Source organism: Convolutriloba macropyga, chromosome 1 (genome assembly GCF_964194025.1).
Source record: "Convolutriloba macropyga chromosome 1, txConMacr16.3, whole genome shotgun sequence".
NCBI classification, from domain to species: Eukaryota; Metazoa; Xenacoelomorpha; order Acoela; family Convolutidae; genus Convolutriloba; species Convolutriloba macropyga.
In genome coordinates, this window is record NC_134468.1 from 442,405 (window position 1) to 469,435 (window position 27,031).

The following is a 27,031-nucleotide window of genomic DNA, read 5'->3' on the forward strand; positions in this document are numbered from 1 at the left end:
ATGGATAAGAGATAATAAAAAACCAGAATGTGTTACATTCAACAATTCCCTCAGCCAGAGGGCCACATCAGATTTTATATACGATACAAATTTGAGAAAAATTTTTAGGAAATTGCAAAACATGACGTTATATATCACTTTTTGTAATTTTTTTCTATCATAACCAACTTTAGCCTAACGTACGTTTGTGTTATCGCTTTAAACCGCCTAGACTCAATGATAAATAAATGAGAAGGGCTTCTAGACAAAATTTGCGTTTCCGAACTACACTGTTCTCATTTACCTTTTAAGAGTAGTGACCCCAAATCAAAACTTTCCGGTGTTTTAACAAAAATTGTGGATATTAGAAACTACGAAAACAGTGTGGGTAACAATAAACAACTCCTTCAACCAGAGGGTCACATTTTATTTTTCAAATACGACACGAATTTTGAGGAACATTTGTTGAAATTGCAAAGTTAGACGTTACGTATCCAATTCTTTCTGTTATAGCCCACGATAACCTAAAGCACGCTTCCTTTATCACTTTGACCCGCCTAAACTCAATAATACAGAAATGAGAAACGCTTCTACATACAAAACCGACGAAAAGTTTGCGTTTCTGACATACACTTTTTCTCATTTACCACTTTCAAGTATTGACCTCAAAGCAAAAATTTTCAGTGATTTGCAAATCATATGGATAGAAGGTACTACTAAAACAGCAGGGTCAACATTGAACAACTTTGTTCTGCATCAACCAATACTGAATACAAAAAAATGATATTTTTTGCGTTTACTAACAAAAAAGCGCACAACTAGCTATAATATAGCCTCAATTATTCTAGACTGAAAACTCAGGGGAAAATTTTTCTTTAGAATAATCAATTTCTGAAATTTCATCACAGAAAATTTTAGTTATTCGCCACAGTCACAAAAAAGTTGTCAATCACTCATGACTTCTACCAAATCTTCGCAATCACAACACAATGACTTTTCACCTCTGATGAAAAACTTGCGGACATGACTTCGACATACAGAACACATTGCGAAAACGTTAACTGACAACATTTCGTCATTATTCTGACGGCAAATAGGGCATGACGGTGTCTGATTGAACAGAAACTGAGTGAAATTTTCGAGCCACTCCTTTATACATCTCTTGCAGGCAGCATGCTCAATAAGAATATCTTTGTGTAGAGAAAAAAGCTCAGCTCCAAGTTCATCCAAACAGAAATGGCAGTGGGTGTTACTTGGTGGCATTCTGTTTTTCATTGGAGCATATGATAGTTTCAGTAGTCTGAAAAAATGTGAACGCTGTTTTCACTAGCGTTTAGGATTTTTTGCATTTTTTTTCGAGACAGTAGTAGAGTAGTGGTTCTAAGATAACAGATCTTCCATAAACACTTTGTAGATAATGAACAAGTCTTGAAGTAATCATGAAAGCCCTTTGCCTTCTCAAATCTCAAGAAAAACGGTTTGCACAGCTGTGTAACAGGACATGAGAGAAAAATTTATCATACTTTACAAGGAGAACAATTCCTTTTAAAAAGTTCTAAATTTTACAAATTCCGAATTTTTTCAATATCTCAAAAATTCAACTGAAGGGTTCCAATGTCCATTGTAAGACCTCATGCCACGCCAAACAGACTGCGATTTGAGTACGCAGAGCACATCAAGAATCTCTAACATTGACGAAAGCACATACTACAACAGCTGCTTTTTGAAAAATTGCACTTTATCCAAAAGAAGAATGAGCTCATAGGTATTTTAATTGTAGATATCTCAAAGTACATTAAACAAAGATAACACCTATAGCTTGAATATATTTAATCAACTGAACATAGAGAACACCAATTTGCAGTATTTTCGTTTATACATTCGTCGCATAGTAGTTCACAACAACGGTTGCAGAACGAAAAACCCATATCTCTCGAATGCGGGTAGCGCAATTTCCACAAGCCACTGTGAGACAGGGTTTTGGGGCATTAGAATTTGCTGCCAGAAAATGAGGTATAAACCATTTCTTTTTAATTAATCCGAGCCACCAATCATTCCCAGCAGCTTTGTTCTCTCTCCAAGATTCAGGCATTAGTATTCCGGACTTTACAGCAACTGTGCGCAGCTTCTCTGACTTCTCGAGAAGTTTTCGCGTACAGAACAGCAGCAATTATCACCTTGTTTAGTAGGCCGGCAGACAGCACGCACGGTTTCCCCTGTTCTACGTCTGACAAAACATGACGTCTTAAAGTGGATCATGGAACCCCATACTTTTTAAATGCCCGTTATATTGCAACGTTCTTGCATCTTACGTCGCGGACAGCCAATTTTGAATCCTTGCATGAATATTTTGCGTGTGTCTTACGAAGGTAATCTCGCGGCATTCGAAACTGAAAAAATGACTGTTTGACAAATTATATACTAGTCCTATATTCTATGAACCAGAGAAACATTATTATGAAGACTAAGAAAATAAAATCTCAACAGGAAATTTTTTGGCTATAACAGAATCACTATTTCAATTAATCACAAGCACACTAGTCGTGTTCGAAGATAGTCAAAAGAGGTACAAAGAAAAGTTTTTCATCTAATTGAATCGGAAGAATTTTTTCAGACACAGTCTTGCGGAATATTTAAGATATTCCTTGATTTCTTGACTTCATAAAAGCTGCATTGAGGAGGTTTAAAACTCTTTATCACATCGAAGACATACAGAAACAAAATACTGCTTATCGAGTGAATAGAACACGCGAACTTGACCGAAGCATTTTTTTCTATTGGAGATAAAAGAAAAAAAGGAGTTCTTAGAGGAGACGCAGTACGCGGAGTCAACTGTGAAAAATTCAAACTTTTGGCTTGAGCAAAACTCTGCAGGAACATTTGAAGATCTGTCGGAACTTCATGTACTGGGACTTTGCGTTGCTTGAACGTTTTTTTTTTCGAAATTGTCGACAGAGGTCATATAACCTGTCTCTTTGAGGGCTCATTTGAGATGAGTTTTTACTTCTGATATCGAACATGATAGCCGACGTACACCGTAATGGACCATAGCATTTGACTTGCCTAGCTAAATGATTAAGAGAGTGAATGTTGGCAGAAAATACCTTATGTGTAGGCCTCACATGTAGGAAAATGGAACTGTTTTATCAACTCATCAGCCAAATTGCAATTTTCCGAGGACAGCAACAGCAAACGAGTGGCATAACTCAATAGTTGAAACCTTTTAAACAAATTTTCTTCAATGCTTGCATAAAGAACAACTGGTCCAACGTATAAAAGTCAAACGTTTAACTCATTAGCTTTGAAAAACTCCAAATCGTCTAGACTGCGAAGCGCTCGTTTGAAATCCAAAGTCAACTGAATTGACGAAACGAAATCGCGGACTTCAACTAGTCCCGATCTGCATGTGTTGTTCGTTACAACCAACAAGGGAGCACGGGTAACACCAAGCAAAATGTGGTGCATATAATCAATTGGGGCCGTTAGGGGTATATCTTCCAACAGATCTGATACTGCACAAGGTCCTTTTATTCCTCTAAATGATTCTAGCCCATCTTCTTCTATCAAATCCAAATAAGATTTATATTGTGAAGACGTACGCATTTTAATTCGTATAATAACGCCCCTTTTTGCCGTCTCCGATTTGTTTAGTCCCTATCAAACATAAAGTACAGCCAAAGTACGCATTGAATTGGTTCATGTTTAGTATCGTCGCTTTTGCGGGCAAGTCGACAACTAGAAGCTTGATCTCAAAATTAACCTGCCAAAAACAATTATTCCATTCAAATGTTGAGGTTTTACAGAAACTTTCCTTGATTTGACCAAAAAAATCTCCCAATTAGGTTTTCATCGTCCTAGCCACAATTTTGCCAAAACGATATTCACTAATTTGCAGCGCAAAATCGGTGGTAGATTGAGAACACTGAACCAGAGCGGCCATAGCGAACGCTTTTGGGAGTTTATTATTCTCACGCCGTCTGCATTCATTGCTAAAGCTATTGTAATGACATTGCTTTCACCAAAAGTGGGTGCAATCTTTATGTCTTTGTGAGGATTTCGGGTATTGGGGTATTCTATAATTGCACTCATATTGTTTTTGAGGACCGCTAACAAATCTGATACATAATCCAACGTTAAGACCTCGCCTTCCCCACATGAAGCAGCCGTTTTAAAAATAGGTGCTACCTTATTAGTTGTCTCTTGTTTGATCGATTTAAATGAGGGAAGTTTGTATTCTGGAAACGCTTTTTGCATAAACTTAAGCCAGTGTGCAAAAGCTGCATCTGACTCGCCATGTTGAGCAGCTATTTCATTGACGCAGATAACAAAATTATCGTGTGACAAAGTGCAGCTTGCTGCAGCAGGAGCATCCAAGTTTTGTTCCGACGACGAATCATCAACACGATCAGCAATTGTGCTCTGACAGAAACACGGAGGTACGTGATTCAGCTCCCGAACGGGAGAAAACACCAGATTTGGCTCTTGAATATCTTCCGAAAAGCCTGTTTCTCCTGAACTACTGGCATCATCTGAGGTGTTATCTCCAGAGCTGCTATTGGCAGCAAAGCTACGCATCTCAATGTTGCGCTTTGGTGAATTCTTTCTTCGCTTTACTCGGAGAAACGACTGCCGCCTTCGGCGAAAACTTGAAAAATTCAAAATAATTCGTTGTCTGAAAACCTCAGTTGGACGCGAAGAGTAAACGTTAATTTGGTGACTATCTACATGCAAACAAAGGCAATCCTGGTTACCTTCACCGAAGAAGTGAGACCCATAGCTTACAGTTATCTCATCATTTTTGTTGATAGGTTCTAGTATTTCCAACTGAATGCAACGTCGTGAATTAATTTCTTTCACAGAATACCGACAGTTAGGACGACAGCAATGATTTGCCGAGTGAGTGGGGCCCAGCATAACACGATCAAACTTGCAAGCGTCCGTTTTCTTAAATATTGAGATATCTTTGAAGCTTGACGTTGCATCAGGTGGTATTTTTTCGACAAACCCAACCACTGATGGAAGAAATTTTATTGGATGACATATCCGAGCATTAATTTTCTCCCACGTAAAAAAAAGACCATAACCAACGAATAAATCGCGTTTTACTTCAAATTTGTTTTCAATGGCAACGCGATATGATTCCCGTAACAGAGAATCGAACTCCATAAGACAAGAGTCAGTCGATATTGCATCGCAATATTCAGCAGAGGGTAACATTTCCACCACAGGCTCAACAGGATAGCCATCGATTTCAATAATTTCCTTTGTAACTTTTGCATCGGCTTGGGCCAGACTAAAGCATTTCAACATTTCTAAAAAAAATGATATGAGTAAAGCAACTGCTCTAAAACAAAAATAACCATTTTTTGTCCCACTGACTAGGGCAAAGCACTACACATTTTCAAACATCGCGAATACATCATCATCCATAAACAGATGTGACAACACTTAAAACCAATGAACGTTTTTAACCAAAACGGACACCTTCCATCACTGACGCATCATTATTTGGAAAGAAAAATCAGCATAAGACTGAATTGCATGAAAACAGAGTCGCCATTGTTCAGATAAACCCAAATCCAAATTTATTGAACAAATTGTATAACTTTAAGCTATAGTTAATAAAAAAGATTGAGGGCGTATCGACCAAATAATAGCAAAGTTGTCACTGCATCGCATTTCCCTTCAAAACTTTCAGCTTTATATCAGGGCGCATCTGATTCGCAGCATGCCGTGCATCTTTGTACGCAGCTTCCTGGAATTTAGGGTACTTCCGCCGAACTACCAACTCAAATTTAGCTCTCTCCTCTTCGGGAACTGGATTCCGGGTATGCTTACGCCGACGATGCGAACCAATCAACAAATTTTGCAGCATGCACTGGTCGCCTTTCCCATACATAGCGCAACCAAGATGTCGCCCAAATTTAGCCGCACTGTGTCCTGCAGGTATCTGCATCAGATTGATTCCCTCGTGAATTACGGGCAGATAAACTGTGGTGTTGTCAGCAGAAGACAGCTCCCCTGTCTTCTGATAAGTAACCAGAGCAAAGAACTCCTCGTTGTTCGCTCTCTCCTCTTGTCTTAACTTGTTCAGGCTTGACTTATGTTCAGCGACCATTCCTGACAACTTCTCTTCAAAGGCTTCAAAGCAACTCTTTCCCAAATGGCGTGCCGTCTGAACAGATGAACTTGATGAAGAAGGCACAAGAATGCATTCAGCTTCGCAGCTTGGATCTGACTCAACTTCCGGTTCTGTCTCACTATCGGAGGGCCAATTGTTAAATTTTTGCAGACAACTTCCTCGTCACCATCCGAGGAAGAAAGACTCGTATTAGCAGACATTGCTTACATGAAAAACGCCAATTACGAATAGAAATAGGATTTTGAGAAAACAAATCACAAACTAAGGTCTTGCTGCTCAAACTCGTGCGTGCTAAATTCGCAAAGAAGAACAATTTGAGCGCTAGGTACAATTAGTATTCAACTTAAGACATCAAAACGCTCACGGATGAAACGCAGAAGTAATTATTAGAACACAAAGAGATGCATTAGGATAAGAAGCACAAAATTTAAGAGCTGAAGCACAGAAGGGAAATTCTGTTTTGTAAGAAAACAATATTGAACAATGGCATTAGAAGAAACAGAATAAGTGAACGCAACATTAAAATAGCAACTTCAAGTGTCTGACAAGGAATAGATTTAACACTAAAGGAGACAGCATATGGAAAACAGCAAGTTCAAACAGCCTCAGGAAAATGCTTTTGTTTCATTTCAGTGCCAAACTGGTTGGCCCCAGCTATCGCTCGACCCAAAGCTTCGAAAATCTCTGCAGCTATGGTCCTTCCGAAAACAGATGGTCCTTCATCCGTCGGTATGAAACGCATCAAATCCTTCCCATCAAACATAAGTGGTTCGGGGTCCGCGAGATTCGCCTTTATGGCTTTCTTCAATTTTTTCAATGAACCTCCAGCAGCCCTTTTCTCAACATCGTATTTTCTTTCATTATTTTCCGCATATTTTCCTCTTGAGCGTCCATAACGTCCGTTATCGTGTAGGTCTCAATGCCTTTGTTCTCATTGGCTGTTCCGATAACATTGCGCGGTGTTGAGCATCTTGATTTTGCGAGGTCGATATGCGGGCTTTGGTAGTCATCTCCGGCCTCCTCGATGTCATTGGCGAACTGGATCTTCCTCTTTGCAGCCTTCTGACCTACCCGTTGTTTGGTGTGGGCAGTTGGGTCCTCGTTCTCTTTGTCCCTGATAAACAATCGTCATCGAAACCGATGCAATTTTGTCAGTTTATTTTAAATTTTAGCAAACAAATTTTGAATACACATGTGCAAAAAAGACTCAGAACGATTTCAAAACCTGCATTTATTGTTTTTTAAAAAAATATATATTTAACAACTCACGCAGCAGATTTGGATGCCAACTTTGGCGCATGTTGAACGTCTCCGAGTTCCACGTTGTTAGAGCTTGTTTCACTAAAGAGAAAACAGACCTGCTGCAATTCAGTTAAGGACCGTTAAACATTTGAAGCCCTCCCTAAGATTGACATTAAATACTGATTAGTTGGTTTCCACTTGGAAGCAAATTAAAGGTACAAACAGGCAATCAGACAATAACTTCAGCCCTAATGCTACAGCCTATTTTTTGCTTCGTAATAGATAAGTTGGGAGCAAATTAAAGGTAGAAACAGCCAGTTGGACAATAAGTTTATCCCTAATGCTACAGATCAATTTGGAAAATTTGGACTAACACTATTGAGCTAATGTCTGACAGGCTCTTGTTTGAATTCGCGATTTTCAAAGAGACATCTGCAACAAACTGTTGAACTTCTGCTGTGGGAAACATCTTGACGAAGGAAGCCCTGAACATTCCTGTGTCAGTCGATTTGAAATTAATTTTATGGCCTTTGATCATCGACAGCTTATCGGCAATAGAAATCTCTCTCAAAGGAGAGTATGAACTATTATGAGCGAGCAAGAAGGGATTCGGGTCATCTTTGTGATAGAAAATCCACCGCAGACGCTGTGCTTTCTTTAAAGCACTCGGCGATTCTATAAAATTTCTGATGGGCCTGCAGCCTTCTGTGGAGCGCGGTCCCTCAACAATTAGATTGGCGTTGGTCTTAGAAAGAGACATTATTCCTCTAAAAACGAAAATTGATGAAGCAAGAGGTACATCTGGTTGAAAATCTGACTATCGAGACTATCTACAATTTATCTACTTTCAGATGATACTTTTTCATGTTAGTTTTACCTGTCAGTAGAGACAGATGCCAACTCTAAAAACACAAATGCTGTCACTTTGACGAACGATTAACCCTTCAACTACATCACTTTTTTATTTATTTCTCAACTCAGACCAACAACTGTTTATCAAAAAAACTTTCAACACTTTGAATATCAATCAGATAAGACTAACCCGAGGAATCAAATCGAAATAGCCAACAACCGTTTAGCCAAAGTTCTAAGTCGGTTGAATAACAATCGGATAAGATTTCCCCGAAGAGTCAAATTGAAATCGCTTGCAATTAATTAGAAAACACTGCTATGGATTATAGAGTCGAACTAGTGATTTGAACCCCCAACTATCGGATGGAACAAATAAAGAATTAATTATAACCTTTGGATAATTTTAAATTGGTGTCATTTCGAAAGGTATATTATACGGACGGAGCGATACAAGTTTTTGTTTGTTTATACTTCTCTCCAGCTATCGGATGAGACATTATTACTAAGTATTTGAACCTCCAACTATCGGATGGAACAAATAGAGTGCTAAACTTAACCTTTGAGAGAATTTTAAATCGGAGTGTTATTTCTAAAGTCAGTCGCAATATTATCTATGAACGGAGCCATACAAGTTTTTGCTTGCTTATACTTCTCTCCAGCTATCGGATGGGACAGTATTACTAATGATTTGAACCTCCAACTATCGGATGGAACAAATAAAGAATTAAACTTAACCTTCGGATAATTTTAAATTGGTGTCATTTCTAAAGTTAGTCGCAATGTTTTTCATGGACGGAGCGATACACGTTTTTGTTTGTTTATACTTCTCTCCAGCTATCGGATGAGACAGTATTACTAATGATTTGAGCCTCCAACTATCGGATGGAACAAATAAAGAATTAAACTTAACCTTCGGATAATTTTAAATTGGTGTCATTTCTAAAGTTAGTCGCAATATTTTCCATGGACGGAGCGATACACGTTTTTGTTTGTTTATACTTCTCTCCCGCTATCAGATGAGACAGTATTACTAATTATTTGAACCTCCAACTATCGGATGGAACAAATAGAGTGTTAAACTTAACCTTTGGAGAATTTTAAATCGGATAGTCATTTCTAAAATCCTGTCGGAACATTATCTATGAATGGAGCAATACAAGCTTTTGTTTGTACATACGGCTCTCCGGCTATCCAATGAGACAGTATTTCTACTGATTTTAACCAAAAAAAGGGATGGAACAAATAAAGAATTAAATTTAAACTTTCGATAATTTTAATTTAGAGAACCCTTTCTAAAAGCCAAATTTTCAATGAACGCAGCGAAACATGAGTTTTTTGCACAAACGTCTCATCAAATACCGAAAGAGACCATTAGTTGACTGATATAAACTACTTGTTAAAGGAAACATCTTGATTGAAAACAGTAAATAAGAATACATCAAAATGAATTAACTTCAATCATAGGAGTAAAATTAAGTAACATTTTGCAAATCATATTTAACCAGATCAGGTCTAGCAAATGGAGAAGTATCGTAATTATTTACAAGGTCGTTTGAAGCTTCTTGGTACCACCATTCTTTCATATGCACACCATCACTAATAAAATCTTCACTATAAGAGAATGTCCGAAAATGCAGTTTGAGTTTATTGTCAGCAAGACGTTTGTTTAGAGCTCGGATAACATCGAAACCAGCATCTATTGAGGCAACACGGTTAATCACTTGCCAGATAATTAGGCGTATGGAATGCTGGTTACAGAAATTCCTCAACTGTGTAAGCTGGCCTAAGACATTTTTGATCTCCTCCTTTTACGCAATGGGGTCACCAGGCTTGGGCAACAGATTGTTCCCCCCAACATTACCATGAAGATGTTTAAGTTTTTGAGCTCCTCTTTTCTTTCAGTCCACAATCGCACATGCGCGCCACCTTGCGCCAGAATAGTGAAGTTTTGGGGAAATACGAAAACGTCCTCCATTCGGCTTAGGTGTGAATCTCCAATAACAATCACTTTCGACATCTTAAAGAAAAAGTTTTATCCTAAAAAGTTCTGGCCTACCTAATTTAGAGCCCGAAGGCGCCACCACGACCAGTGTGGCTGGGACCTTGCTAAGCTCTAAAAATTTACAAATAAAACATACATCAATGTTACATAAAACATCATTGGGGCGTCATCTGCAGACCCAAAATAGACCCCGTGAAACCCTAAAAACCCTATATAAACTATACATGGGGAGCTTTACCATTACAAAAGGAGTTCAACACGCCTAATAAGGCACTCAAAATTAGCAATTTTCATCATTTTACAACTAGAAACGCGAAACGTGCCGATCACAAAACAAAGTTCAAAATGACCGTATGTTTCGTGGCCAATTTCTCGAAAACGACTGAAAGAAACAAAACGCCGTTTACATGGATAAAAGTACAGCTCATGCTGAGTTCAAATCAACAAACAGATATAATATCGGTTTACTCTGCGAGGAGATATTTCAAAATTAAGGTACCGTACCAATGACCGAAATTGACCTAGTACGACTGACTAATAGTACTTTATCTACTACTAGTGCAACTGAACTATGCAACAAATATATATGGGGATACTCCCCTTTAACTGCGGAATCTGAAACACTAAGATTAACTGACAAATACTGGCATATGGAAGTTTAAAATGGTCATCAATGTAGTGTTCCTCTCCTCAGGTCAATCTGGGGTCAACTTTCCTGGGCAATTTCTCAAAAACGGCCGAACAAAAACAAACGCCCTTAGTATCGTTTGTAGCACTGCTTGCGATACGGATCTTGTTAAAAAATGAGCCCAATCGGTGTACTCTTCAAAGAGTTATAGCAAAATTAAGGACCATATCAAATGACCCAGCAAGAGAGATACACCACTTTCAAAGCTAAAATTGACCACCTAAATCTCAAAAAACGCCATATAAAGTATACATATTCGAAATCTACATTAGACGAGCTGTTCAAGTACTAATTTGTACACGAACAGTTTTGAAATTCAGAGTTCAGAGCGCTTAGAATCGTTTGTAGCACTGCTTGAGATACAAATCATATTAAAAAATGAGACCAATCGGTGAGCTCCTCGAGGAGTTATAGCAAAATTAAGGTACCGTACCAAATGACCCCAGAAGAGAGATACGCCACATTCAGATCTAAAATTGACCTTCTGAACTACATAAAATGACCTGTAAAATGTATATGGGGTCAATCCCCATTATTAAACGAATCTAACGAACTAAATATCCAGTCTAAAATAGCCAGTTTTGATGTACCGAAATTTGGATCACCCAGAACGACTTGATAATTGAACTTTTTTTCGCGCAAACGTCTCATCAAATACCGAAAGAGACCATTAGTCGACTAAACTCTAAACTACTTGTTAAAGGAAACATCTTGATTGAAAACAGTAAATAAGAAAATGGTCACAAAAGGAGAAATACCTCAAAATGAATTAACTTCAATCATAGGAGTAAAATTAATTAAAATTTTGCAATTCATAAATAACCAAATCAGTTCTAGCAACTGGAGCAGTATCGTAATTATTTACAAGGTCGTTTGAAGCTTCTTGGTACCACCATTCTTTCATATGCACACCATCACTAATAAAATCTTCACTATAAGAGAATGTCCGAAAATGCAATGGGGTCACCAGGCTTGGGCAACAGATTGTTCCCCCAACATTACCATGCAGATGTTTAAGTTTTTGAGCTCCTCCTTTCTTTCAGTCCACAATCGAAAACGTCCTCCATTCGCCTTAGGTGTGAATCTCCAATAACAATCACTTTCGACATCTTAAAGAAAAAGTTTTATCCTAAAAAGTTCTAGCCTACCTAATTTAGAGCCCGAAGGCGCCACCACGACCAGTGTGGCTGGGACCTTGCTAAGCTCTAAAAATTTACAAATAAAACATACATCAATGTTACATAAAACATCATTGGGGCGTCATCTGCAGACCCAAAATAGACCCCGTGAAACCCTAAAAACCCTATATAAACTATACATGGCGAGCTTTACCATTACAAAAGGAGTTCAACACGCCTAATAAGGCACTCAAAATCAGCAATTTTCATCATTTTACAAGTAGAAACGCGAAACGTGCCGATCACAAAAAGGTCAAAATGACCGTATGTTTCGAGGCCAATTTCTCGAAAACGACTGAAAGAAACAAAACGCTGTTTACATGGATAAAAGTACAGCTCATTATAAGTTCAAATCAACAAACATCTAATATCGGTTCACTCTGCGAGGAGATATTTCAAAATTAAGGTACTGTACCAATGACCGAAATTGACCTAGTACGACTGACTAATAGTACTTTATCTACTACTCATGCAACTGAACTATGCAACAAATATATATGGGGATACTCCCCTTTAACTGCGAAATCTGAAACACTAAGATTAACTTACAAATACTGGCATATGGAAGTTTAAAATGGTCATCATTGTAGTGTTCCTCTCCTCAGGAGGTCAATCTGGGGTCAACTTTCCTGGCCAATTTCTCAAAAACGGCCGAACAAAAACAAAAGCCCTTAGTATCGTTTGTAGCACTGCTTGCGATACGGATCATATTAAAAAATGAGCCCAATCGGTGTACTCTTCAAAGAGTTATAGCAAAATTAAGGACCATATCAAATGACCCAGGAGGAGAGATACACCACTTTCAAAGCTAAAATTGACCACCTAAATCTCAAAAAACGCCATAAAAAGTATACATATTCGAAATCTACATTAGACGAGCTGTTCAAATACTAATTTGTACACGAACAGTTTTGAAATTCAGAGTTCAGAGCGCTTAGAATCGTTTGTAGCACTGCTTGAGATACAAATCATATTAAAAAATGAGACCAATCGGTGAGCTCCTCGAGGAGTTATAGCAAAATTAAGGTACCGTACCAAATGACCCCAGAAGAGAGATACGCCACATTCAGATCTAAAATTGACCTTCTGAACTACATAAAATGACCTGTAAAATGTATATGGGGTCAATCCCCATTATTAAACGAATCTAACGAACTAAATATCCAGTCTAAAATAGCCAGTTTTGATGTACCGAAATTTGGATCACCCAGAACGACTTGATAATTGAACTTTTTTTCGCGCAAACGTCTCATCAAATACCGAAAGAGACCATTAGTCGACTAAACTCTAAACTACTTGTTAAAGGAAACATCTTGATTGAAAACAGTAAATAAGAAAATGGTCACAAAAGGAGAAATACCTCAAAATGAATTAACTTCAATCATAGGAGTAAAATTAATTAAAATTTTGCAATTCATAAATAACCAAATCAGTTCTAGCAACTGGAGCAGTATCGTAATTATTTACAAGGTCGTTTGAAGCTTCTTGGTACCACCATTCTTTCATATGCACACCATCACTAATAAAATCTTCACTATAAGAGAATGTCCGAAAATGCAATGGGGTCACCAGGCTTGGGCAACAGATTGTTCCCCCAACATTACCATGCAGATGTTTAAGTTTTTGAGCTCCTCCTTTCTTTCAGTCCACAATCGAAAACGTCCTCCATTCGCCTTAGGTGTGAATCTCCAATAACAATCACTTTCGACATCTTAAAGAAAAAGTTTTATCCTAAAAAGTTCTAGCCTACCTAATTTAGAGCCCGAAGGCGCCACCACGACCAGTGTGGCTGGGACCTTGCTAAGCTCTAAAAATTTACAAATAAAACATACATCAATGTTACATAAAACATCATTGGGGCGTCATCTGCAGACCCAAAATAGACCCCGTGAAACCCTAAAAACCCTATATAAACTATACATGGCGAGCTTTACCATTACAAAAGGAGTTCAACACGCCTAATAAGGCACTCAAAATCAGCAATTTTCATCATTTTACAAGTAGAAACGCGAAACGTGCCGATCACAAAAAGGTCAAAATGACCGTATGTTTCGAGGCCAATTTCTCGAAAACGACTGAAAGAAACAAAACGCTGTTTACATGGATAAAAGTACAGCTCATTATAAGTTCAAATCAACAAACATCTAATATCGGTTCACTCTGCGAGGAGATATTTCAAAATTAAGGTACTGTACCAATGACCGAAATTGACCTAGTACGACTGACTAATAGTACTTTATCTACTACTCATGCAACTGAACTATGCAACAAATATATATGGGGATACTCCCCTTTAACTGCGAAATCTGAAACACTAAGATTAACTTACAAATACTGGCATATGGAAGTTTAAAATGGTCATCATTGTAGTGTTCCTCTCCTCAGGAGGTCAATCTGGGGTCAACTTTCCTGGCCAATTTCTCAAAAACGGCCGAACAAAAACAAAAGCCCTTAGTATCGTTTGTAGCACTGCTTGCGATACGGATCATATTAAAAAATGAGCCCAATCGGTGTACTCTTCAAAGAGTTATAGCAAAATTAAGGACCATATCAAATGACCCAGGAGGAGAGATACACCACTTTCAAAGCTAAAATTGACCACCTAAATCTCAAAAAACGCCATAAAAAGTATACATATTCGAAATCTACATTAGACGAGCTGTTCAAATACTAATTTGTACACGAACAATTTTGAAATTCAGAGTTCAGAAAGTCATCAGACCTGGCAGTCATCCGCTTCTGGGGTCCAAATGGGGTCAAGTTTATAGGGTAATTTCTCGAAAACAACTGAACAAAAACAAACGCGCTTGGAATCGTTTGTAGCACTGCTTGAGATACGAATCATATTAAAAAATGAGACCAATCGGTGAGCTCCTCGAGGAGTTATAGCAAAGTTAAGGTACCGTACCAAATGACCCCAGAAGAGAGATACGCCACATTCAGATCTAAAATTGACCTTCTGAACTACATAAAATGACCTGTAAAATGTATATGGGGTCAATCCCCATTATTAAACGAATCTAACGAACTAAATATCCAGTCTAAAATAGCCAGTTTTGATGGTGAAACATGTACATACACGAAATGTACCGGACACGAATTGGTCAAAATGGAGGTATGTGTCCTGGCAAATTTCTCAAAAACGGCTGAAGGAAACAAAACGCCATTTACAGGGATTCAAGTACGGCTCAAGCTGAGTTCAAATCAACAAACAGATCAAAAGTCGGTTGACTCTACGAGGAGATATTTCAACGTAAAGGTACCGTACCAAATGACAAAATAGGACAAGTATGGGTCACGTTTCGCTAAAATTCACCACCTGAACTACGTAAAACTACATTAAAAATGTATATGGGGAGACTAAGACACTAACATTTGTTGGGTAAATCGCGCGTTTTGTTGTACCGAAATTTGGATCACCCAGAACGACTTGATAATTGAACTTTTTTCGAATAACTTTTTTGACCAGGCCGATTTAAGAAAACAACTAAATACTGGGTGCAAGAAGGGTTCAGTGTCGAAAGAATGCGACCATGCCCGTTCAATTTGGTACACTACATTTAGAGTAATCATCAAAAATATATAGTGTACCCCTAGTTTTAGGCTATCAGGAGAGCCAATTTTCTCGAAATGCGCAAAACGAACGAAAACAGCTGCTGGAACGTGTTTCTAGACTCAAATCATGTCGACGAGGCAGTTACTGAACACCGATGACCTTTACCGGGATGTGGAAAAAAATTCCCACATCCCCATAAAGGCCAGGGAGTTTTGTGTGTTTTCATTAAAAAAAAATCAACACAAGAAATTCTTAAATTGACCAAAAAAAAAGAAAATTGTAGAATTGCTTGAAACTGTTGGTTCAGATAGCTTCAAGGGTTCCCTAGGAGACTGAATAGCAGCATTTTTATGCATCTGTAGCACCATGAATTAGTAAAACATCAGAAATGCTTCAAAATCTGTCGGATGACATTTTTTTTTGAAAGCTAAAAGTCGAACTAAACAATTTGTCGGCGCTATAAGTAACGCAAACCAATAGCCTCTGTAAAGATCTTCACACGTGTTTTTGACGGTTAATTAGATGCATTGTTAGGCGAAGTAGACACCCCAGCGTTTAAAATGATTTGGATGGCCACTTTTCACTTCGACAGAAGTGTCAGACTATTTGCAAGGAAAAAAATATACATAAAATTTCCGAATTTCATAATGAGAAAAATTGATGAAAATCCAAATTAAGGAAAGAAAAAAAGAAAGAAGATGAAGAGTATTTAACGAGCTTCGTGATGAACTCCATAAAGCAGTTTTTACTTCCCGGAAACTCTCAGAAACAAAGAAAAATCAAATTCTCTACGAAAAATAGACGAAATATTTTTTTTGCATTTTGAAGTTGAATAAAGTTTTTTCCTCAGCCTAATAGATAAAATTTCTAATTTCTTTTAAACTAGTGAACTTAGGTTGTTTTACATGGAGTTATGACGACCATTTTGAATCCGTAGTTGAGAAAAAATCATTACAGAATTAAAAAAAGATCCTTTTTTTCCATTGTTTTGGACCCGTTCTCGTACAAATTCATTTGAAATAGAATCCGAAAAAACTTTCAGATGTATTCCTGAATGTTAATTGGATGTGGTTCGAGGAGAGGCACTCAACAATGTTTTTAATTTAAATGGGTGTACTTTTCTTACATCGACACAACTGTCAGACCACTTGCAGTCAAACGCAAAAAATTACATAATTTTTTTTGTGCTATGAGCTAGTTGTACACTCCTGGAGACGAACCAGAGTGGAGGATCACAACTTAAGCGTTTTTGATAGTGACAAAAAATAAATAATTTTATATGGAAAAATTTTGTACGCCAAAGCAATGAGATGGAGTGGTTCAATTCTCGATGAGGTAAAACTTTGCTTGATATCAACTGAAAGACACAAAATGAGCTTCAAAGAAGTAGGTTCCTCGAAACAACTCATTGGCAATAGCAATTGGTCTTTTTAAAAAAATTTATCTACATTAACCAAAATTTTGGGTGTCCGATTTACCCCAAAAATTCTTTTTGGGAGGAAACTTATTCTAAATTCTATCGAGTTCTCTTTTTTCCCAAATTTTTTTGTGCTTTGAGCTAGTTGTACACTCCTGGAGATGAACCAAAGTGGAGGATCACAACTAAAGCGTTTTTGATAGTGACATAAAATAATTAATCTTATATTGATAAATTTTGTAGGCCAAAACATTTAGATGGGGTGGTTCAATTCTCGATGAGGTAAAACTTTGCTTAATATCAGCTGAAAAACACAAATTGTGCTTCAAAAGAGTTTGATTCACCGAAACAACCCAAGTCGAACTAAACAATTTGTCGGCGCTATAAGTAACGCAAACCAATAGCCTCTGTAAAGATCTTCACACGTGTTTTTGACGGTTAATTAGATGCATTGTTAGGCGAAGTAGACACTCCAGCGTTTAAAATGATTTGGATGGCCACTTTTCACTTCGACAGAAGTGTCAGACTATTTGCAAGGAAAAAAATATACATAAAATTTCCGAATTTCATAATGAGAAAAATTGATGAAAATCCAAATTAAGGAAAGAAAAAAAGAAAGAAGATGAAGAGTATTTAACGAGCTTCGTGATGAACTCCATAAAGCAGTTTTTACTTCCCGGAAACTCTCAGAAACAAAGAAAAATCAAATTCTCTACGAAAAATAGACGAAATATTTTTTTTTGCATTTTGAAGTTGAATAAAGTTTTTTCCTCAGCCTAATAGACAAAATTTCTAATTTCTTTTAAACTAGTGAACTTAGGTTGTTTTACATGGAGTTATGACGACCATTTTGAATCCGTAGTTGAGAAAAAATCATTACAGAATTAAAAAAAGATCCTTTTTTTTCCATTGTTTTGGACCCGTTCTCGTACAAATTCATTTGAAATAGAATCCGAAAAAACTTTCAGATGTATTCCTGAATGTTAATTGGATGTGGTTCGAGGAGAGGCACTCAACAATGTTTTTAATTTAAATGGGTGTACTTTTCTTACATCGACACAACTGTCAGACCACTTGCAGTCAAACGCAAAAAAATACATAATTTTTTTTGTGCTATGAGCTAGTTGTACACTCCTGGAGATGAACCAGAGTGGAGGATCACAACTTAAGCGTTTTTGATAGTGACAAAAAATAAATAATTTTATATGGAAAAATTTTGTACGCCAAAGCAATGAGATGGAGTGGTTCAATTCTCGATGAGGTAAAACTTTGCTTGATATCAACTGAAAGACACAAAATGAGCTTCAAAGAAGTAGGTTCCTCGAAACAACTCATTGGCAATAGCAATTGGTCTTTTTAAAAAAATTTATCTACATTAACCAAAATTTTGGGTGTCCGATTTACCCCAAAAATTCTTTTTGGGAGGAAACTTATTCTAAATTCTATCGAGTTTTCTTTTTTCCCAAATTTTTTTGTGCTTTAAGCTAGTTGTACACTCCTGGAGATGAACCAAAGTGGAGGATCACAACTAAAGCGTTTTTGATAGTGACATAAAATAATTAATCTTATATTGATAAATTTTGTAGGCCAAAACATTTAGATGGGGTGGTTCAATTCTCGATGAGGTAAAACTTTGCTTAATATCAGCTGAAAAACACAAATTGTGCTTCAAAAGAGTTTGATTCACCGAAACAACCCATTGGCAATAGCAATTGGTCTTTTCAAAAAAATTATCTACATTAACCAAAATTTTGGGTGTCCGATTTACCCCAAGAATTCTTTTTGGGAGGAAACTTATTCTATATTCTATCGAGTTTTCTTTTTCCCATAATTTTTTGTGCTATGAGCTAGTTGTACACTCCTGGAGATGAACTTGAGTGGAGAATCACAACTAAAGCGTTTGTGGTAGTGACATAAAATAATTAATCATATATTGTTAAATTTTGTAGGCCAAAACATTTAGATGTGGTGGTTCAATTCCCGATGAGGTAAAACTTTGCTTGATATCAACTGAAAAACACAAAATGAGCTTCAAAGAAGTAGGTTCCTCGGAACAACTCATTGGCAATAGCAATTGGTCTTTTTAGAAAAATTTATCTACATTAACCAAAATTTTGGGTGTCCGATTTACCCCAAGAATTCTTTTTGGGAGGAAACTTATTCTATCGAGTTGTCTTTTTCCCATAATTTTTTGTGCTTTGAGCTAGTTGTACACTCCTGGAGATGAACTTGAGTGGAGGATCACAACTAAAGCGTTTGTGGTAGTGACATAAAATAATTAATCATATATTGTTAAATTTTGTAGGCCAAAACATTTAGATGTGGTGGTTCAATTCTCGATGAGGTAAAACTTTGCTTGATATCAGCTGAAAAACACAAATTTTGCTTCACAGAGTTTGATTCCCCGGAACAACTCATTGGCAATAGCAATTGGGTTTTTCAAAAAGAATTAGCTACATTAAACAAAATTTTGGGTGTCCGGTTTACCCCAAAAATTCTTTTTGGGAGGAAACTTATTCTATATTCTATCGAGTTTTCTTTTTCCCATAATTTTTTTGTGCTATGAGCTAGTTGTACACTCCTGGAGATGAACTTAAGTGGAGGGTCACAACTAAAGCGTTTTTGATAGTGACAAAGATAATTAATCTTATATGGATAAATTTTGTAGGCCAAAACATTTAGATGGGGTGGTTCAATTCTCGATGAGTAAAACTTTGCTTGATATCAGCTGAAAAACACAAATTGTGCTTCAAAGGAGTTTGATTCCCCGAAACAACTCATTGGCAATAGCAATTGGTCTTTTAAAAAAAATTATCTACATTAACCAAACTTTTGGGTTTATGATGTACCCCAAGAATTCTTTTGGAGGAAACTTATTCTATATTCTATCGAGTTTTCTTTTTCCCACATTTTTTTGTGATATGAGCTAGTTGTACACTCCTGGAGATGAACTTAAGTGGAGGGTCACAACTAAAGCGTTTTTGATAGTGACAAAAAATAATTAATATTATATGGGTAAGTTTTGTAGGCCAAAACAATGACATGGGGTGGTTCAATTCTCGTTGAGGTAAAACTTTGCTTGATATCAGCTGAAAAACACAAAATGTGCTTCAAAGAAGTTTGTTTCCTCGAAACAACTCATTGGCAATAGCAATTGGGTTTTTCAAAAAGAATTAGCTACATTAACCAAAAATTTTGGGTGTCCGGTTTACCCCAAAAATTCTTTTTGGGAGGAAACTTATTCTATATTCTATCGAATTTTTCCCAAATTTTTTTTTTGTGATTTGAGCTAGGTGTACACTCCTGGAGATAAACCTGAGTGGAGGATCACAACTAAAGCGTTTTTGATGGTGACAAAGAATAAATAATCTTATATGGAAAAATTTTGTTGGCCAAAACAATGAGATGGGGTGGTTCAATTCTCGTTGAGGTAAAAGTTTGCTTGATATCAGCTTGAAAACACAAAATGTGCTTCAAAGAAGTTTGTTTCCTCGAAACAACTCATCGGCAATAGCAATTGGTATTTTCAAAAAAATAGCTACATTAACCAAAATTTTGGGTGTCCGATTTACCCCAAAAATTCTTTTTGGGAGGAAACTTATTCTATATTCTATCGAGTTTTCTTTTTCCCAATTTTTTTTTGTGATATGAGCTAGTTTTACACTCCTGGAGATGAACTTGAGTGGAGAATCACAACTAAAGCGTTTGTGGTAGTGACATAAAATAATTAATCATGTATTGTTAAATTTTGTAGGCCAAAACATTTAGATGGGGTGGTTCAATTCTCGATGAGTAAAACTTTGCTTGATATCAGCTGAAAAACACAAATTGTGCTTCAAAGGAGTTTGATTCCCCGAAACAACTCATTGGCAATAGCAATTGGTCTTTTAAAAAAATTATCTACATTAACCAAAATTTTGGGTTTATGATGTACCCCAAGAATTCTTTTGGAGGAAACTTATTCTATATTCTATCGAGTTTTCTTTTTCCCACATTTTTTTGTGATATGAGCTAGTTGTACACTCCTGGAGATGAACTTAAGTGGAGGGTCACAACTAAAGCGTTTTTGATAGTGACAAAAAATAATTAATCTTATATGGGTAGGTTTTGTAGGCCAAAACAATGACATGGGGTGGTTCAATTCTCGTTGAGGTAAAACTTTGCTTGATATCAGCTGAAAAACACAAAATGTGCTTCAAAGAAGTTTGTTTCCTCGAAACAACTCATTGGCAATAGCAATTGGGTTTTTCAAAAAGAATTAGCTACATTAACCAAAAATTTTGGGTGTCCGGTTTACCCCAAAAATTCTTTTTGGGAGGAAACTTATTCTATATTCTATCGAATTTTTCCCAAATTTTTTTTTGTGATTTGAGCTAGGTGTACACTCCTGGAGATAAACCTGAGTGGAGGATCACAACTAAAGCGTTTTTGATGGTGACAAAGAATAAATAATCTTATATGGAAAAATTTTGTTGGCCAAAACAATGAGAGGGGGTGGTTCAATTCTCGTTGAGGTAAAAGTTTGCTTGATATCAGCTTGAAAACACAAAATGTGCTTCAAAGAAGTTTGTTTCCTCGAAACAACTCATCGGCAATAGCAATTGGTATTTTCAAAAAAAATAGCTACATTAACCAAAATTTTGGGTGTCCGATTTACCCCAAAAATTCTTATTGGGAGGAAACTTATTCTATATTCTATCGAGTTTTCTTTTTCCCAATTTTTTTTGTGATATGAGCTAGTTTTACACTCCTGGAGATGAACCAGAGTGGAGGATCACAACTAAAGCGTTTTTGATAGTGACATAAAATATATAATCTTATATGGGTAAATTTTGTAGGCCAAAGCAATGACATGGGGTGGTTCAATTCTCGTTGAGGTAAAACTTTGCTTGATATCAGCTTGAAAACACAAAATGTGCTTCAAAGAAGTTTGTTTCCTCGAAACAACTCATTGGCAATAGCAATTGGTCTTTTCAAAAAAAAATAGCTACATTAACCAACATTTTGGGTGTCCGATTTACCCCTAACATTCTTTTTGGGAGGAAACTTATTCTATATTCTATCGAGTTTTCTTTTTCCCAATTTTTTCGTGCTATGAGCTAGTTGTAGACTCCTGGAGATGAACCAGAGTGGAGGATCACAACTTAAGCGTTTTTGATAGTGACAAAAAATAAGTAATATATGGAAAAATTTTGTACGCCAAAACAATGAGATGGAGTGGTTCAATTCTCGATGAGGTAAAACTTTGCTTGATATCAACTGAAAAACACAAAATGAGCTTCAAAGAAGTTTGGTTCCTCGAAACAACTCATTGGCAATAGTAATTGGTCTTTTCAAAACTTATCTACATTAACCAAAATTTTAGGTGTCCGATTTACCCCCAAAAATTCTTTTTGGGAGGAAACTTATTCTATATTCTATCGAGTTTTCTTTTTCCCAATTTCTTTGTGCTATGAGCTAGTTGTAGAATCCTGGAGATGAACCAGAGTGGAGGATCACAACTTAAGCGTTTTTGATATTGACAAAAAATAAATAATCTTATATGGAAAAATTTTGTACGCCAAAACAATGAGATGGAGTTGTTCAATTCTCGATGAGGTAAAACTTTGCTTGATATCAACTGAAAAACAAAAAATGAGCTTCAAAGAAGTTTGGTTCCTCGAAACAACCCATTGGCAATAGCAATTGGTCTTTTCAAAACTTATCTACCTTAACCAAAATTTTAGGTGTCTGGTTTACCCCCAAAATTCTTTATGGGAGGAAACTTATTCTATATTCTATCGAGTTTTTTTCCCAAATTTTTTTGTGATATGAGCTAGTTGTACACTCCTGGAGATGAACCAGAGTGGAGGATCACAACTAAAGCGTTTTTGATAGTGACATAAAATATATAATCTTATATGGATAAATTTTGTAGGCCAAAACATTTAGATGGGGTGGTTCAATTCTCGATGAGTAAAACTTTGCTTGATATCAGCTGAAAAACACAAATTGTGCTTCAATGAAGTTTGATTCCCCGAAACAACTCATTGGCAATAGCAATTGCTCTTTTCAAAAAAAATTATCTACTTTAACCAAAATTTTGGTTGTCCGATTTACCCCAAGAATTCTTTTTGGAAGGAAACTTATTCTATATTCTATCGAGTTTTCTTTTTCCCACTTTTTTTTGTGCTATCAGCTAGTTGTACACTCCTGGAGATGAACCTGAGTGGAGGATCACAAGTAAAGTGTTTTTGATGGTGACAAAAAATAATTAATCTTATATAGGTAGGCCAAAACAATGAGATGGGGTGGTTCAATTCTCGATGAGGTAAACCTTTGCTTGATATCAGCTGAAAAACACAAAATGTGCTTCAAAGAAGTTTTGTTCCTCGAAACAACTCATTGGCAATAGCAATTGGTCTTTTCGAAAGAAAATTAGCTACATTAATCAAAATTTTAGGTGTCCGATTTACCCCAAAATTTTTTTTGGAAGAACACTGAAACCATGTTCTATCGAATTTTCATTGTCCCATACTTTTTTGTGCTCTACGCTAATTTTACACCAGTGCACATGAACTTAAAACGCGAACCACAGATAAAACGTTTTATATGGTGCCAGGTATTGATAATATGAGAAGGAGTAACATCGAAAGACAAAACAGTTATATTTTGCTTTCAGTTCGTTATAATGTGAGTGTTTGCTTGTTATCAATTCAAAAACACAAGATACGCTTGAAAAGTGGTCTGTTTTGCACCAAAAATTTAAATGGCAAGAAAACATTCATACTTAAGGAAGAAATTAGTTCTTTTACGGAAAAAACTGTTCTATGAAGTTCTATGACTACAACTTTCTCATTGTTGATTGCTAGTTGCTATCTCACTTGATGCGATGGCTTTTCATTGAATAATTCAGGGCGTGCAATGAGTTATTGAACTTGAAAAATGTTTTTCACTTTTCTCCAAATTTTTTTCTTTTTCTATGAAGTTCTATGACTACAACTTTTCATAGACGCCATAATATGAAGGTGTAATTTTATAACTTTTTGAATTATGGGGTCAACCCGGGTTCTGAGAGAGAGCCAGAAAAGTGGTTGTGAAAAATATTTTGTGGCATTTTAAAAAAAGTCTTTTTTTTCAGTTTTAGCTCTTTGCTCAAAGTGGTGTTATCAATTGTGTTAACTAGTAAATGCACGTTAAGTAGAGTTTATGACCATTTATGTGACCGTTTCTGAAGCGAATATTAAAACTTCAGACGCATTTTTGTACTCATTTTGTCATTTCGCTTTTGATGGACGCATTTCTTTGCGGTTTTTGTATCCTTCAGCAGTTAGTTTTTCTAGTGGCTATGGTGGCCTTATGATTTTATTGAAACTAAAATTGAGCTGTTGTTATTGATAGATAAATGTCTAAAAAGTCGAATTTTGGCCAATTTGTGTCTGACTTTGAAGTTTTTCGATCATGTCTTCTGTTTTTGGACTTCTTGCATTTTTTTCTGTCTTTTATTCAGAGCTTTTCTATCGGCGTTTGTACTAAGAAAGGACAATTGAAATATAAATAGTGCAGGTTTTATCGAAATAATTAAAACAATATATATTTGTGTTTGGCTTGTTTGGTTCCTTACTGTCTATCAAAGTAGAACACTTTTTGAGACAGAAAAAATTGGGCAGTCACTTTTTCTCCAACTTTTTTCTGCCGGCTATATTTTTTTTCCAATTGAGCGTTAGGGAATTCTATCTCGGCTATTTTCCGTCGATGTGCCCATTTTGTTTGATTTTTTAATTTCTCTCGAACGAAGTTTAAGCAATTATTTTAAACGAATATGTCTGTCTTTTTTATGCAAAATGTTTGCGTGACGGTTTTCTTTAAAACATTCTTTTGATTTCACTTCTCGTGTGACTTTTTCACGTTTGTCTATTTAATTTTTTAGTGATTTGAAATTAAGTCTGTTGCTCTACAAAAACCGGGAGATGACCTTACATAGAGAGGTGAAAATATATTGCCCTTATAGCGTAGAGTTTAATGTCCGCGACTCTCATCAGAGGTAGCAGATTCGAACACCTCCCTAGTCAAGTTTTTGCAGCATAAACGTTTTTTTTAGCCTATGCCACCTTGAAATTGTTTGCCTTGCCAGTCATTCGAAAGCAATTCGTGTGACGTTAATCTGTTCATGTTTCAATATTGCAAACAAGCTATGAAAATAGTTGTGAAGCGTTTGTAATATATCAAAAGTAGGGATACGCATGGTATGTAAAGAGTTCAGTGGGTCGTTTCAATAATCGTGTACGCTTTGCATAAGGTAAGGTGATGAGATGAAGGGATGGGATGAGATCTTTTCTGTTGTTTTTCCCGCCGAGTGCGTTATGAAACCCCCAGTTAAATAGCACGTGCAATTACATAGTGAATCGTCAAGTTAAAAATGGCACGTGAGCTTGGGGTTTCGAAATAAAATGCTCCAACAAAGCGGGGGGGGGGGGGGGAATGGAAAAGATGCGAAAAATGAAACAACTCAAAATAATAAATGTTGTCATAATTTGGTTTCAGGTGTGTATCTCATGTAATGCAATAATCCAAATGGTCAGTTCTGAGGTCGGAGGAGAGTTAACTATTGGGGGCAATAGCACTCAGATGCTATTTTGCGAAAACTGTTTGCACTCTCTGTCCAATGTACAAAGAGACGATCTGATATACGAGTAAGTTTGTGTTTTTTCTCTGCAATTTTGGTTAGGTCGTTTAATATTCATAGCTCATCTCTATCTTTATATTTTTCTCACAAATTAAATTAAGAACATCAATTCACTGAGAATGGAAGATACTGTTATAAAAATTGTGAGGAAGCACGGCGCTGTTTGTTCACCTCATAATATAATAAGGTTCCCGTGAGGCAGTTTTTTGGTTATATTTTTTTAATAGCGATAGCTGAGTTGAGCTATAATAAGCTTTTTTCAAATGGAAAATGAAATCAATTGCCGCACAAGAAACAAAATTTTTTAGAAGTTAAACTATCTTAATTCTTCTGCTGTCAAATTCATGTCAAGTGAGGCTGACTCTATTGTGAAGTATATTTAGGTCAACAATGAACACAGAAGAGCATATGGATGTGGGAGCCAGTTACATGGGAGGAGGTGCCAATGGCTTCTCAATGAGCACTTCGACTGGTGACTCTGGATTCTCAGACCAGTCATCATTCCTCTCCTCTTCAGCTGCGGCAGCCCTGCCTATGAGAAGAAGTCCCGACCTGTATCAACAACAATCCCATCTCACACCAGGTGATCCCAGTGGAGGAGGGCGCAGATCATCGGACAGAAGGCGAACCATATCGGCCTCATCCTCACTGTCCTCTACTTTGGCCCCCTCTTCAATGGCCAACAGACTGAGTAAGCACCACAAGCTGCGGTTCAGTTTAAACAACTACAATAAGTCGAAGAATTTGCCACTAAAAGTGAACAATTTGTAGAGCTATATTTAATCAACAAAATTTTGTGATAGATGGTCAACAAAATATCATATTTTTTCGTTCTCTGTATAGTTTTAACTTTACAGAATGGTCTGATCTGTAAAGAGAGCCAATTATTGTGTTAAAACTGTGTTTTCTTTGGCAGTGAGGCAACGACACCCAGCCTTTGCGGTGATATATTCAAGCATCATATCTGAAGTGTTTAATGGCAGAATTCTCAGCTCAGTCCAGTGCCTTCACTGCCATCAAACGAGTGAGAATTCGGAGACTTTCCAAGACCTCTCTCTCCCCATCCCAAACAAGGAGGATCTCTACTTCATACACCACCAGCCCCAGCTAGCCCCTCCCCCTGGTGTCATTGGACCACCTGTTGGAGTAAATTTGGCGAGCGTTAATGCCGCCTACAATGCTCAAGGATGGTTTTCTTGGATTTATGACTGGATCAAGAGGTTAGAAATGTGGTTCCTCTCATGGACATTTGAGAATGCAAAATTGCTATTTATGCGGCGGAGCTATGATAAGCTGAATGGATATTTGTG

General features: G+C 36.8%; 1 protein-coding gene across 1 annotated transcript in view; it reads left to right on the forward strand.

Annotated features, from left to right (window-relative positions):
* LOC142354532 (ubiquitin carboxyl-terminal hydrolase 33-like) overlaps positions 1–27,031 on the forward strand; it is a 61,808-nt gene that overhangs the window by 13,478 nt on the left and 21,299 nt on the right. Inside the window, exons 6-8 of the mRNA XM_075406886.1 lie at positions 25,580–25,728; positions 26,105–26,412; positions 26,638–26,941. Of these exons, the coding sequence (XP_075263001.1) occupies positions 25,580–25,728; positions 26,105–26,412; positions 26,638–26,941 (761 nt within the window). The remainder of the gene's footprint in view (positions 1–25,579; positions 25,729–26,104; positions 26,413–26,637; positions 26,942–27,031) is intronic.